Genomic DNA, 13,235 nt, shown 5'->3' with positions numbered 1-13,235 from the left:
ATTTAAGGATGCGGGTTTTATTTTTAGCAACAGTCCAATGCAGAACAGTAACTTACCTTGTCTAGGTCATACAGCACACCCTAAAGTTAAAAAAAAAGGAGTATCTGGATTAAAACATATTTTCCTCAAACTTGTTACTGATATTCATAATTAGTGTCATCTACATTTCTGCATTACCAGCAAAATTATGATCCATCCTACAAAATTTTGCTGGATTTTTGGATGTTTGCTTCTAAAAAGTACTTATTTTAAGTACCAATAAGAATATGTCTAAGAACCAGTATTTATCTTTACTCTGTATCCAGAATTCTACCCAACTCTCTGTCCCTGTTGGGAGCTTTAAGGTTCTCATTTGCTTCAAGGATTTCTACATAGTGGGGACATGTAAATTCATGTTCACTTTTTCATTTAAAAAATATCTTTAGCATAAAATGTAGCAGTGAGATATGTGTTTAAGGAAAAAAAAAAGATTTGCTTTCCTGTTTAAACATGTAAAACTGGTATTTAAGAAGAGTTGTTGGGGGCGGTGATATGCTCCCCATAAATTGTTTTGAAGGTAAGTTTACTTACTCTGTGCCCGAAATATCACAGTCTAACCAGTACGCTTTCCCACAAGGCCCATCAGGGACTCCTCCCTTAGGTCCTGGGGGAAACTCCTCCCACTTGCCACTGTGCTCCTTGGAGGAGTATTTTGTTGCACTAAAGACAGTCAAGGGCATTCCAAAGCTCCCAAGGTCATTCCACAAGGAGTTCCAGGGAGAAGGGGGCAATTTATACCCTGATATTATTAGAATATAAAACCTTTAACTTCTGAAAGCCTTTAACCTTTAAGCCTCTGAGAAGGACAACACTGTACATTTCAGTAAGGGGAAGAAGTATAGGTAGTTTCTTAAGTATTTTTTCCTGGTTATAGTTTACATGCACAAACATGCTTGGAAAATACCATGAATAAAGCTAATTAAGAAACTTAGCCATTTTCTTCCTTCTAAATACAAATCAGAGAGCAGTGCTTTTCCCCTTGGATCTGCATTTCTTAAAGGTTCTTCCCTGGCCTCATCCCCATTCCATAAAAGATGATACATGGTTAAAGAAGAGGAATGCATGTTAACATCCTCAAGACAGGACGGTACTGACCAGGCGAGAGTTTCTTTTCATATCCTTCAATTGTGCTGTCAACTTGTCCAGCTCCGTCTGGTGAACCTCCAGGTATTCACTGCAAAGATAAGATGAGATCATCATGAATGTCCAGTGGAATCTGGTGGTGGTGCTGACCTTTTCCCTCAGAAAGGGGATTAAGAATCTGACCCTTGCTCTGTAGACAGGCAGTGTCGGTGGGGGAGAAACTCTGTATTGTCCCAGTCTCTTGACAACTTAAAAGCTCTACCCAGATGGTCAAAAAGGAGAACCCCAGTGAGACTGAGTCCATAAAGGCAAAAAGCATGGGGAAGTCAGAGGCAGACAGTGATCAAGTCAGTCCGGGATCTAGTCTCACAGATTTCTCTCTAGTCCAGTCCAGTGCCAGCTGCAGATGTCTCAAGACACGCCAGGGAAGTTTTATTCTGAGCAAATAATCCCTATCACATACTTAGGAAGGTTTTAGAACCCTTCTTCAGTAATCTCTAAAATGGACAGGCCTATCAACATTGTCTAAGTGAAATTCAACAGTAGACCGAGTTAAATATAAACACATTACTAGCTCTGGTCTCCTTCAAGGTTATGATATGATGTAGGAATGCAACATTCACGCCTTTGGGCCTCGTTTACAGCTTCCTCAATTATGGTGCAAGAAAACAATATCTACAATGGAATAGACATTTAAGACACTTAAGATCATTTCTAAATGATCATCTAAGACTAGGTTTCTGTGACTCCTACTGAGCATTTTTTTTAAAAAGATTTATTTATTTATGCATACAAGAGCTGGGGTACAGGCCAGAGGTGTGGAGGGTGAGAGGATTCACCAGAGACAGAGTGGGGAATAGAACAGGCAGAATGACCGAAGTACAATGCTGAGGGGAGCAGCAGGCAAGTCAGGAGATGTCTGTTGCACCATGCGGATTGCTTCATAGGTTGCGTCTTAACCCTTGCGCCACCAGGGAGGCCCCTACTGAGCATTTTAAAAAGGGAACAGTGGGCCTCCCTGGTGGTACAAGGGGTTAAGACGCTACCTATGAAGCTACCTGAAGCCTCTGCAGCACGAGTTCCATCCCCCCTGGCCGAGGAGCTATCCAAATGGTGCAGCAGACCTCTCCTGTCTCACCCCTACTCACCTCAGCAGTGTATTTCAGTGGATCTTCCTGTTCTGCTCCCCACTCTGTCTCTGGTGCATCCTCTCACCCCCTCCACCTTTGGCCTGCACTCCAGTTCTTGTATGCATAAATAAATCTTTTAAAAAAAATAATTGAATAGGATTCAGCGTGTTGTGAGGTTCAAGGTTCTTACTCAAGTCCATTCTTCAAGGCCCGGTAGACCTCTTCCACCCTTTGAGGCTGAGGTTCTTTGGGAAGGTTGTTGTTTTTGTGTCCTAAATTGTGCATTTTCTTCAGTTTGGTTTGGGGCTTCTTGAGAGCGGAGGAATTTTCAATGAAGGAGTTGCATCTATAAAAAGAGTCATGAAAAAAAGAAATTGTGAGTCTCCAGTATCCAAAAGGATTTGACTAAAGAAATGCTTCTCCATTATCTTGTATGTTTGTATTAGTGTCTTTGTGGGGAGGTAACTTTCCCTTGGATATTAACCGATCTGAGCAATTACTACATTTAGTTTCCTGGCATTAGATCTGTGAACTGTTAATATCTGGAAGCTTTGCCAGCAGTGGCTATCCAGCACCAAAGCCTGGCTTGCAGTAACGTGAACTCATATCACACCACTAAAACCTCATCGGAAGCCAAGGACACACCTTCCAGGTGGAAACAATGAACAGGGAGCAGACTATAATCCAATTCAAAATATATATGTGCAGTGTCAACATCAGGTATAGGCATCCATTAAATTTGACCAGGATATAAGTGAATACTTGTGATAAAGGGTGATAAGCATGATAGATGGTAATTTCTTACAGTATTCAGGAGAAGTACCTGCAGGTAGACAGTTTTATTTTGTTTTTCAAGATTTTTATGGAGCAATGTGTTTAGGTGTAACAAAATTCAACATCTCTATTAGTGCAGGGAGGCAGGCTGCAGACTCCAGATGTGGTTGGAGACCAAGAGGCAGGAACACCCACTGGCCCACTGTCAGCAGTGAGCTGTGTGAGCTGTCAGTCTGGCAGTTGCCTGTTGGGTGCCTCCCAGGTGAGTTACTTTCCCCTGCCAGCACCCTGTGCAGGACGGTGCAGGTCAGAGGGCACACAGGATTCTCAGAGCAGAGGACCTTAGGTCAGGAAAGTCCAACACCAACTCATTCTACGTTACCTATTTCACTACCTGTGCTTTCTTTCTTGGGCTGCCCTAAGTCCTATTTTAGATGAGGAGCATCGCAGGGAAAACACAAGACTAACTCTCCCAAGCCCAAGTCGAAATGACAATTGCTTCCTCCCTGGAGCCAATAGACAGTGGCAGCCTGACCCTCATTACTGCCTTAAACAGCCATCTTCTCTGCAGGGGAAATTCTAAATCACTGAGAAGAAAGAAAAGCACTTAATTTTTAGTATTTTAAAATGGTGTGTGTGTGCGTGTGTGTGTGCTTGCATGTGCACTCATGGGGCATGTGCGTTGATAAGACACCTGCACACAGACCTTCCTCAGAGCATCCCAGGAGAGGGGGGCACACTACTTGCCTGGATCGCCTCTCCTGCAGGCCGCTGAACCCCGCGAAGGACTGGCTTCTGATGATCCCATTGGGCCCTCCAGGGGAGAAGGATTGGGATCCTACCAGCATGATTTCTGGGAGTCTGGCTGGTAATCCTGCAAGACAGCAAAAAGATTATGGCAAATTATAGGCAGGTTCAGACAGAAAAGACACTAAACTTGTCAACAATGATAAAAGGTGTGACACCAGGCAGGGCGAGTCATGCATGAGGCCACTAGACACTTGGAAGGGTTCTTTCCCATCACACACTCTTTTTTAAGGCAAAGGTTCAACTCTCAGGTGCAGGAAAAAAAGATAAGCAAGATAGGTTTGGTCATTCAGATGACCAAATCTGTATCTCAGACCTCTTTGGTTTGTATTCACAGTTCCTGACTCACAGCTCCCCCTCCAAAGCACTGACATTTCCAAAGTGTTGTGATGATAAAGTGTCTCTTGTTATGTTAATAAAGGCAATGCAGGGGAAACACCTGGGTTGGAGGGGGTCTGGTTGCCAGGATACCAATTTAAATCAGTCCTACCCTCAGACTCCAGGGCAGGGACAGGGCTGGAGCTTAAGATGCATGTCAATGGCTTCATCAATCATGCCCATGTAATAAAACGCCATAAAAGCCCAAAAGGAGGGGCTGTGAAGAGCCTCCAGGTTCATGAACACGTGATGATTGGAGAGAATGGTGTGTCTAGAGAGGGGCCAGACTCTCTGCCTCTCCCCCATGCTTGTCATAAGCATCCCTTCCATAATAAATCAGTGATCTACTAAATAAATGGGCTTCTGAGTTCCGCGAGCCTCTAGCAAATTAATCAAACCTGTGGTGGGTGTCCGGGGGAACCTGGTTTATAAGTAGCTGGTCAGTAGCACAATCTGTGGAAGTCTATTCAAGGCCTGTCTGTCAGAAGTAACCTTGGATGGGGCTGGCTGGTGGCCTCTGGAGTGGAGGGAGGGCTTAGAACACAGAGCCCTTTACCTGGACAGTCTGACACTATCTGCAGGTAAATTGTCACAACTGAGCTGAATTCTCCAACACCCCACTGGTGTCTGAGAATTGCTCGCTGGTGTGAGCAAATCTGTCCATAACCCCACTAGAAATTGGGACTCCAGACACATCACCAACTACACACCCACCTACTGGGTGATAAATATGAATTTCATAAAAATGTGACTTGAGGTTTCCCTCAGAGATTTTTTTAAAGCAAAGTTCAACCATAAATGCAGCAAAACCACAAATAGGTCAAGCCTCAGCCAGGCCCTGCAGCAGTCAGGTAGATGCCACTTAAAAGTCTTAAGGCTAAAAGGGTGAGCTTGCTATAGAGATGAACTTACACTTGATCTCCCTTCTTCTACCCTTCAGTGTATTTTGAAAGGTAAGATCTTTTCACGATTGTGGCAATGCAAAGTAAGAAGGGTAAGGGAGCGCTCACAAAAGTGGTGATAATCTAGGTTATGATAAGAACGCAAGAAAGAAGAAAAGGTAAGAGGAAAATACAGCAGAAAGCACACAACCCCTTCTCAGTCACTCGCTCCCTTTCGTCAAGACTCATCCTGACTGACGGAGATGCTTTGTCAAGACACAACCTCAACTGGAGAGAAGCTCAAGGTTAGTTCCCCCAAAGGGCTGCCCTAGAACTGTTCAGTAACCCAATTCCCTTTGGGTCAGGAGGAACCCAAGAACATACCATTGTCCCAGTGGTAACCTCAGTCCGGTCCAGAGAAGTGGGGAGACAAGCAGGTTTCTGCTGCAGTCTAGACTGAGGGCTTCCAGACCCCAGGCTGGAGTGTTTGCAGAGTGTCCACAATTGCCATTTAAAGACCCAGCGGGCAAGTAAGCAGAGCTAACCACAGCAGAACACTCCTGCGGCCATCCAGATGTAATGGGAAGGCCACCCTCTCTAGCCTTACTCCAAGCTCTAGGAAGCAGCTCAGCAAAGGGAGGTTTCGAGGGAGTCGCTTCCCCAGGGAGAAAACACAAACAAACCTTACCCCAGGCTGCTGAGGGCTTTTAAATCCCCTTCCCACCCGGCTTCCCCCAGAGAAAGCAGCTCTGGTGTGTTTATGCATTCTTGCGGAGTACAGGTGCTGACTCACGGGGCAATGGGCCTTACAATAGGCAAAGGCTTGCTCTTTGATCTCTGTGGGACTTGAATCCCACCCATTCCAGCTGGAGGGGGTAGGGAGGAGCTTCACTTTTGGAATGTTCTTAAGAATTTTAGAAGTCGTGAAGTGGAAATATGCATGTGCAGTGGCATTAATTTCTAGTGTCCAAATGGCAGGACAAAATGCAGGTGCAAAGAGCCTCTCTCTGGTTCCCCTTTTCTACCCCCATGGCTCAAAAATAACCATGATTCACTTAAATCCTTAATGAGGCTCTCTAAGTGCTCTTTGCTGGTGACTAAGAGATCTGTCCACTTTTCATTAAGAACACCTTCCTTAGGCTCATAAGCGTGTCTGTGCTTATCTTTGTGTCTATCACATGCCAACTTTGTAAAAAATATCAAGAAAACGTAGTTTGTTCTTTCTGTACTCAATACATTCATAACCCCAGACTTGGTTTCTGGCCTCCATTTGGCAAATTTTATTAGCATGGTATCACATTTAGTAAATTATTGTTCCATAGATCTATTGCCTCACGAAAATCTTTGATCACAGAAAAAGACTGACAATATTTGAAATATTTTAAACTGATTGTCTTGATTTTAAACTGTATGATTGTCTATGATTATTTTAAACTGTATGATTGACCTAGAAATGAGCTATTTAAGCCCCCAAGTTTTTTTTTTTTTTCCCTGTTCTTTGTTGATCAGAAATTTCAACTACTGATGGCTGGCTCCCACTCCGGGCTTTTGGATTTAAATTAGAGGGCATATGGGCTGGAGAACAGGATTTTGAAAAGATCTCCAGGTGATTCTAAGCTCAGCAAAGAAAAAAAAAAAAAGATGATGATGATGAGTTGGTTAAATTTAAAAAGTCCCTTAACATAATCTGCTACAATTTCTCAAATCCAACTCTAAAAAAAATACTATTTAGCCCCATACTTAAATAAGCCTTTCTTTGCCAAGCTGAAATGTCTCATTAAATGAATTAAACATCAGTGAGTCAAGCAAGACCTTCATTGTGAAATAATTTTCCTTCTTCTCTTTTTCTAAATAGAGAGGTAAATTCTAGAGAACAAATGTTTGCTTCTGGATTTTCAGATGAATAAACTGCTAGGGAAGCTTTTTATTATATTTACATGTTCAGTGGGGGACCACTGGCATTTGAGGGGGTAAGCAGTTTTCATTTACCCTTCTGGCCTTAGAAATGATGGTTATCTCCCAGGAAAGAATTTGACCCAGCTCTAGTTTAGGCCAAGCATGTCTATCCTGCCATCAGCTCCCCAGATGCTGACCCAGTGTCTTAAGAGTGTCCTAAAACAAGTGTGAACGCTTCCCACCCAGTAAGGCTTTTGGAGAATGGAATGGAGTTGGGACAAGGCAGAATGGCAGGTACTTGGAACAAGAGTTTATGAAACACACCCCTAGCTCCACACCCCCTAACTCTTAACTTGGGGTGAGAGTTCTTTGCCACTAGGATCCAGCTTCATTGCAAGGTATCTTTTAACTCAGATCCTTTGGAATGTTGCCACTCCCACCTCTTGGGGCCCTAAGTCTTCAGGCTTTGCCTGGCTTCCTAAGAAAATAAGAAGGGCAATGCTTTCTTCCTAGCTTCCAGCAAAAACTACCCCTAAGGCTACGCTGCTGGTTTTAGGTTTTAAGGACTTAAATCTGGTATATTCCCACTAAAGTTATTTGCTTTTTAATGGCAGGGGCGCCATCCAAAAGTCTTCACCTAGCTAGGGCCTCCCCGGTGGCGCAGCGGTTGAACGCTGGGTTGCATAGCTGCCCGCAGCCTCTGCAGCGCCGGTTTGATCCCCGGCCACCGGCGAGGGTCCCACATGGTGTGCAGACCTCTCCTGCCGCCCGCTGCTCCCCTCAGCAGTGTATTTCGTCAGTCTTCCTGTTCTGCTCTCTGCTCTGGCTCTGGTGAATTCTCTCACCCTCCCGTGCTTCTGACTGTACCCAGTGCTTGTATAAATAAATAAATCTTTAAAAACAAAACAAAACCCCCCCCCAAAAAACAAATGTCTTCACCTAAAGGAAGGACTACTATAGAATTGCAGTAATCATGGTCAGGGTGTAAAGTGGCACCCTGTTCTGCAACCCTCCAAGGCTGGGTAGGCTTGTCATCAGTTCAGGCAGCTTGAAAGAGGATCCTGGAGCCCTGGACATCATCCTCACAGGTTAGGGGAGACAAGCCAGCAGGGAGACAGTAACTTGGGCCCCCCTACCCGCAAATCCTTATACCCTCTCTGATGCTCTCCACTGTACTCCACCGCACTCCACCACACGTTCTACTTTGCCATGCCTTGTATGCCCAGTCTCTCGGCTCAGGTGTGCCCACTTACACATGCCCATACCATGCTCCAGGTGTCCACACTGTAAGACCACAGGTGCTAATAGCGGGAGGGTGGAAAAACCTGATCACTTCCATTTTCCCTACACACCCCAAGTCTGGAGGACACTTTGATAGTATCAACTTCAAATATAAAATATCTAGTACTTTTGTTTTCATTGCTTTAACAAGTCTCATAAACTCTTTGGTTGCTCCCATAGAGAAGTACGTTAGTTCTTCCTTACAAAGGAAGAAAAGCTCTTCCTTACAAAGAGGTATATATGGGGAGGTTCAAGACAATGTTATAGCATAAAAATTAAAATAATATGAGATAATCATTGTGGGTATGGCTAATACATTAGGGCATAACCATGGGGTGGAATACTATGTTGTCATTAAAAATATACTGACATAGAAAGATCCCCAGGATCAACTGCAGTACAAAACAATGCTTTCTAAAAACAAAACAACATAATGCACATGAATAGAAAAGTTCCAAAAGTTCCAAACACACAGTCTATGGAGAGGTAGGCTTGAGCGAGAATCAGAAACATTTTAATTTTCTTATTGTATTAATTTCTGTAAAGGGAATGTGTTTGTTTATGTATCACCTGTATGATGCATCATGTTTTGAAATGGCAGACAGAGTTGGGACTGGAGAGAAGAGAGTTCACATACAAGAACATATAAGACATCGGCTATATTTATGGAAAGAATTCTGAGCACCTAGCTAAGAGTTGAACAACCTCTACTGTTTTGAGCTGAGCCTCTTGGCACAGGAAGCCAGAAAACCACAGTGTGGTTGACTTTTAGTACAGTGAAAACTCTGCCTTCTTTCCTGCAAAGCAGTGTTAGGTCTAATTAAACACATGGCAGGGGGTTGGGGAGTAGGACAGGGAGGAGTCTTTTGACAGTAGAATGAGTGTAGATGTTTACATGCTGTGTTTTAACATAGTGACATGGGCACGCTGGACCTTAGTAGGTGTTATGAGCCACTATGTGACCTAAAGACCTTGAGTCTGTTCAAATTAGACAGTAGCTCCGCAAGTCAGCAGGTAGTGTTTGGACAAAAGCATCGAGACTGAAGATGGCAGGGCTAAAAGGAGCTTAAAAAGAAATCAAAGGACTAGAAGTTCTCTTCTCACTCCATCCCACCACTCATGGCCTGTTTGGAACCACAAAGAAAAGATACAGCAGGAATGGCATTCAAAGCGGAAATGCCAGCTATGTGGCGAATGCAGAGATAAACTGAAATTTAAGATTAAATGAATGACTCATAGTAATGATCCTTGGGGGTTGCTTAGAGGATGGACCTCGAAAGGATCTGTCTATAGCAGGCCTAAGCAACAGGCACTAAACTAGCTCATGGTAGTGGGGCCAGCACTGATAGTAAAAGTGGAATAAAAATGGCAAGTTCTGGGGAGTTGACAATTTTTTAAAATTATTTCCATATCTTTTTTTTATTCTTTTAATATTTTCTTTTATTTATTTTTTATTTCTTTTATTTTTTATTTTATATAAAATATTTTATATAAAATGATTCTTACATCATTTTTCATTTTTTGCACAATGTATGCATTATCATTTTGGTTATATTCCCCATACAATTGCAACCCCCCCTTATTTTGACCCTAGTCCTTTCTCTCCCCTTCCCTCCCCCACCCCATAGTGTGTCTCTGATTTTGATTTTTACTTTGTATTAATTAGTCTTTTTGATTTTAACTTTGTATTAATTAGTCTTTTTTCCTGGTCCCTTATTTAGGTTTTCTAAATTCCTGCTATGAGTGAGACCATCTGGTATTTTTCTTTTTCTTTTTGACTTATTTCGCTGAGCATGATCCCTTCCAGCGCCATCCATGTTGCTGCAAATTGCATGTGTTTATCTTTTTTGAAGGCTGAGTAATATTCCATGGTGTATATGGACCACATCCTCTTGATCCTGTCATCTATTTTTGGGCATCTGGGTTGTTTCCAAAGCTTAGCTATTGTAAACAGTGCTGCTATAACCATAGGTGTGAAGGTGCTCTTTGGAGTTGATGTTTCTGTGTCCTTTGGGTAAATACCTAGGAGTGGATACCTGGATCATATGGAAGCTCTATGTTTAGTAGGTCAAGAAATCTCCACACAGCTCTCCATAGTGATTGGACCAGTTTGCACTCCCACCAACAGTGCAGAAGAGTTCCTTTTTCTCCACACCCTCGCCAACATTTGTTGTTGCTAGTTTTTTTAATATGTGCCATTCTCACTGTGTAAGATGGTATCTCATGGTCGTTTTGATTTGCATTTCCCTGATTACAAGTGATGTTGAACATTTTTTCATATGTCTGTTGGCCATTTGCATTTTGGGTGACAATTTAATGCCTCATTATATTTTTATAAACTGGTATCCTTGTGAGTTTGATTAGTCTGAGTGGGCAAGCCTCTCTCCCCAAATTTGGATAATTCTTCTTGCTGGCCCATAAGGTTAGGCATGCTAAGGGAAAGATCCAGTTACAAGCCAGTGTCCTTTTAACACCTTTCAGATGTGAACCTTCAAACTGATTAGTTCAGAATGGATGTGCTGGACGCATCAATTAACCTATAAAGCAACTAAATAAGCTGACTAGTCAACTAGAAGGAATGTTAATATTGATCATATTGATCGTTAGAGTTAAGTATACTCATGAAAGTGTTGGGGAAACATTATGTCCTAAATGAACTCCACTCACTGATGTTTTATAGATTCCACTTCCATGCCAAAGAGCTCTCAGGCACTGAGGACTACAATTTCCATCATGCCATGAACCTGCCATGATTCTGACTTCCTGAAGGAGGAGTTGCTGGGAACTAAGGGTAACAGTCATGCTTGGTATAAAATTTAACACATGTAGGCTTGCGTTCTCTTGGTTTTTTCTTGCTTTCAGTTGGCACCCAGGGTCTCAGTGCAGATGGTGTTACCAGTAGGATATATTGACCAATTAATCTCTCTCTTTGTTTTCCCTCTTCTCATTTCTCTTGTAAAACAAGCCTTTTATCAACTTTTCTCTGTGTGCCTGTTCTTGAGTCTAGTCTTAAGCATGTGGGTGCGGATTCACACCCATGTAACCCCATTTTCCCTTGGGGCTGCCCTGTAACAAAAGGACATAGTACTCATTAAATTATTTTTAGTTATTCCAAATACAGAAAAGTAGGAAGAAGGCAGGGCAGGTAGGGGAGAGAAGAACCATTCCATTTCTAACACCCACAGACAGCCATCAGTAGAATTTGTTGTACTTAATTATCCTCAACTCTTCCCTTTCCATAAAATTCATACTAACTTTTAGCATTGCACATGCTAAATTTTGTTTCCTGCTTTTTCTATCAGATTCCTTTTTTTATGAGTTATATCAAGAGCTTTATAAATTAGCTTTTTTCTTTAAAAGGGAATGCAGGTTTACCCTATACTCCATGTGCTCCTTTGGATAAGGGTAGAATAGCCAACCAAGGAGGAAATCTATACTACATGTGCTTTGGATTCCTGATTTTAAGATATGGCCAAAGGCAAGATTTAGCCAAAGGCATAATTGTTAGAGGAACAATAAGGAGCAAACTCTGAGCCAGTGAATGACATCCTGAAGAAAGTCTACCCCCTGATACCTTATGAAATCTACCCTGCCCTCATGCCCATGCCATCTCAGGACCCAAAGACTACAACACCCAACATGCCATGGGGGGCCTCTGGGATCATGGCAGGTTTAATTACCATGCCTGCTCTCAACACTCTTTCTTTTCTGACTTTCACTTGCATCTGGATGTCTCAGTTCAGATGGTGTTGCTGGTAAGACCATCAATTAATTTCCTCTCTCCTCCCTTTTCTCATTCCCTTTATAAACAATACTTTTTTTTTTTTTTAATTTCTCTCTGCATGTCTGATTTTGGGTCTTGTCCTGAATCCTTAGACATGCTGATCAGGGCTCATAACTTGGGTCAACTCACTTCCCCCAGGAGATTTCCCTGTAACATAATAAGACCATGGAAGGATGAAACCTCATTTCTCTCTGAGCAAATTAGCATTTGTATATACTTGAGATACAGGACATAAAATGAAAGTTTAAAAAACAAGACAATAGCTGAACATCATTTCCTTACCCCTTGGGAAGAAAGTCATTTATGGTGTTTCTCTTTTTAAAAAATTTAACCAAATTCTTTAACAACACAAACAGGTAATTCTAGAAGATCTTCTTAGATGACAGAAAATATGAGCCATCTGTGGCTTCTGAGTGATGTCACCAAGGACATCTTAGTTTTTGCCAAAGCATTTTTAATGGGGAGGAAATGTCAACATAGAAACAAATCATTGCCATAGTTCCAGTGTCACCCCATCTCTATAAGCTAGACTGGGACTCACCCTCTGAGATGTGTCAATGGCCAGAAGGTCCGGTGGCAGGTTGTTGGGGTGACAAGCTTGTAAAAGTTTAAAATTTTGCCATTAATTCAAATGTCTCCTGGAGCAGGTAAAGGATAGTAAGGGGACTCTAGGGGGTGGCAGACCAGGTCTAAAGCTGTGATGTGATTGCTGCACAACTGTTTACATTAACATAGCTCAAACTGTACACTCCAGATGAGTACATTTTGTGGCATGTGAATTTTGAATCAATAAAGTTATTAAAAATCACTATTTAGTCTGAAAAAAGTCATTCCTTCTGCAAAAGGAAGTACCAAGAAATCAGGACATGAAAAGCTCTATCCATAAGCAACCACCTGGAAGTTGAATGCTTTCATGATTTGACTCTTTTCCCCAGTGAAGTCATATAAGATGCAGCATTCTACCTGCCCCCGCACCCTGTGCTTTCTTTTTTTTTTTTCTTTTTTCTTTTTAAAGATTTATTTATTTATTTATACAGGAACCGGGGTAAGAGCCAGATGCACAGGAGGGTGAGAGGATTCACCAGAGACAGAGCGGGGAACAGAACAGGCAGACCAATGAAATACACTGCTGAGGGAAGCAGCAGGCGTGACAGGAGAGATCTGCCTCACCATGTGGGACCC

At 42.5% G+C, this 13,235-nt stretch overlaps 1 protein-coding gene across 6 annotated transcripts in view; it reads right to left on the bottom strand.

Annotated features, from left to right (window-relative positions):
* Nucleotides 1–13,235, bottom strand: part of RIPOR2 (RHO family interacting cell polarization regulator 2) — a gene marked incomplete at both ends in the record, with an annotated part of 214,105 nt that overhangs the window by 49,936 nt on the left and 150,934 nt on the right. For 5 of the 6 annotated variants that reach the window (XM_084228464.1, XM_084228465.1, XM_084228467.1 and 2 more), the window contains 4 exons: nt 57–80; nt 1,135–1,213; nt 2,443–2,598; nt 3,765–3,900. In XM_084228464.1, coding sequence (XP_084084590.1) covers nt 57–80; nt 1,135–1,213; nt 2,443–2,598; nt 3,765–3,900 — 395 coding nt within the window. Of the gene's footprint in view, nt 1–56; nt 81–1,134; nt 1,214–2,442; nt 2,599–3,764; nt 3,901–13,235 lie in introns of those variants that run through there. The other variant, XM_084228469.1, reaches the window with a different exon arrangement.

The sequence above is a fragment of the Talpa europaea genome (assembly GCF_964194135.1).
Source record: "Talpa europaea genome assembly, chromosome: 2".
NCBI classification, from domain to species: domain Eukaryota; kingdom Metazoa; phylum Chordata; class Mammalia; order Eulipotyphla; family Talpidae; genus Talpa; species Talpa europaea.
The sequence above is the reverse complement of the archived record's forward strand: the minus strand, read 5'-3'. Positions and strand labels throughout refer to the sequence as shown.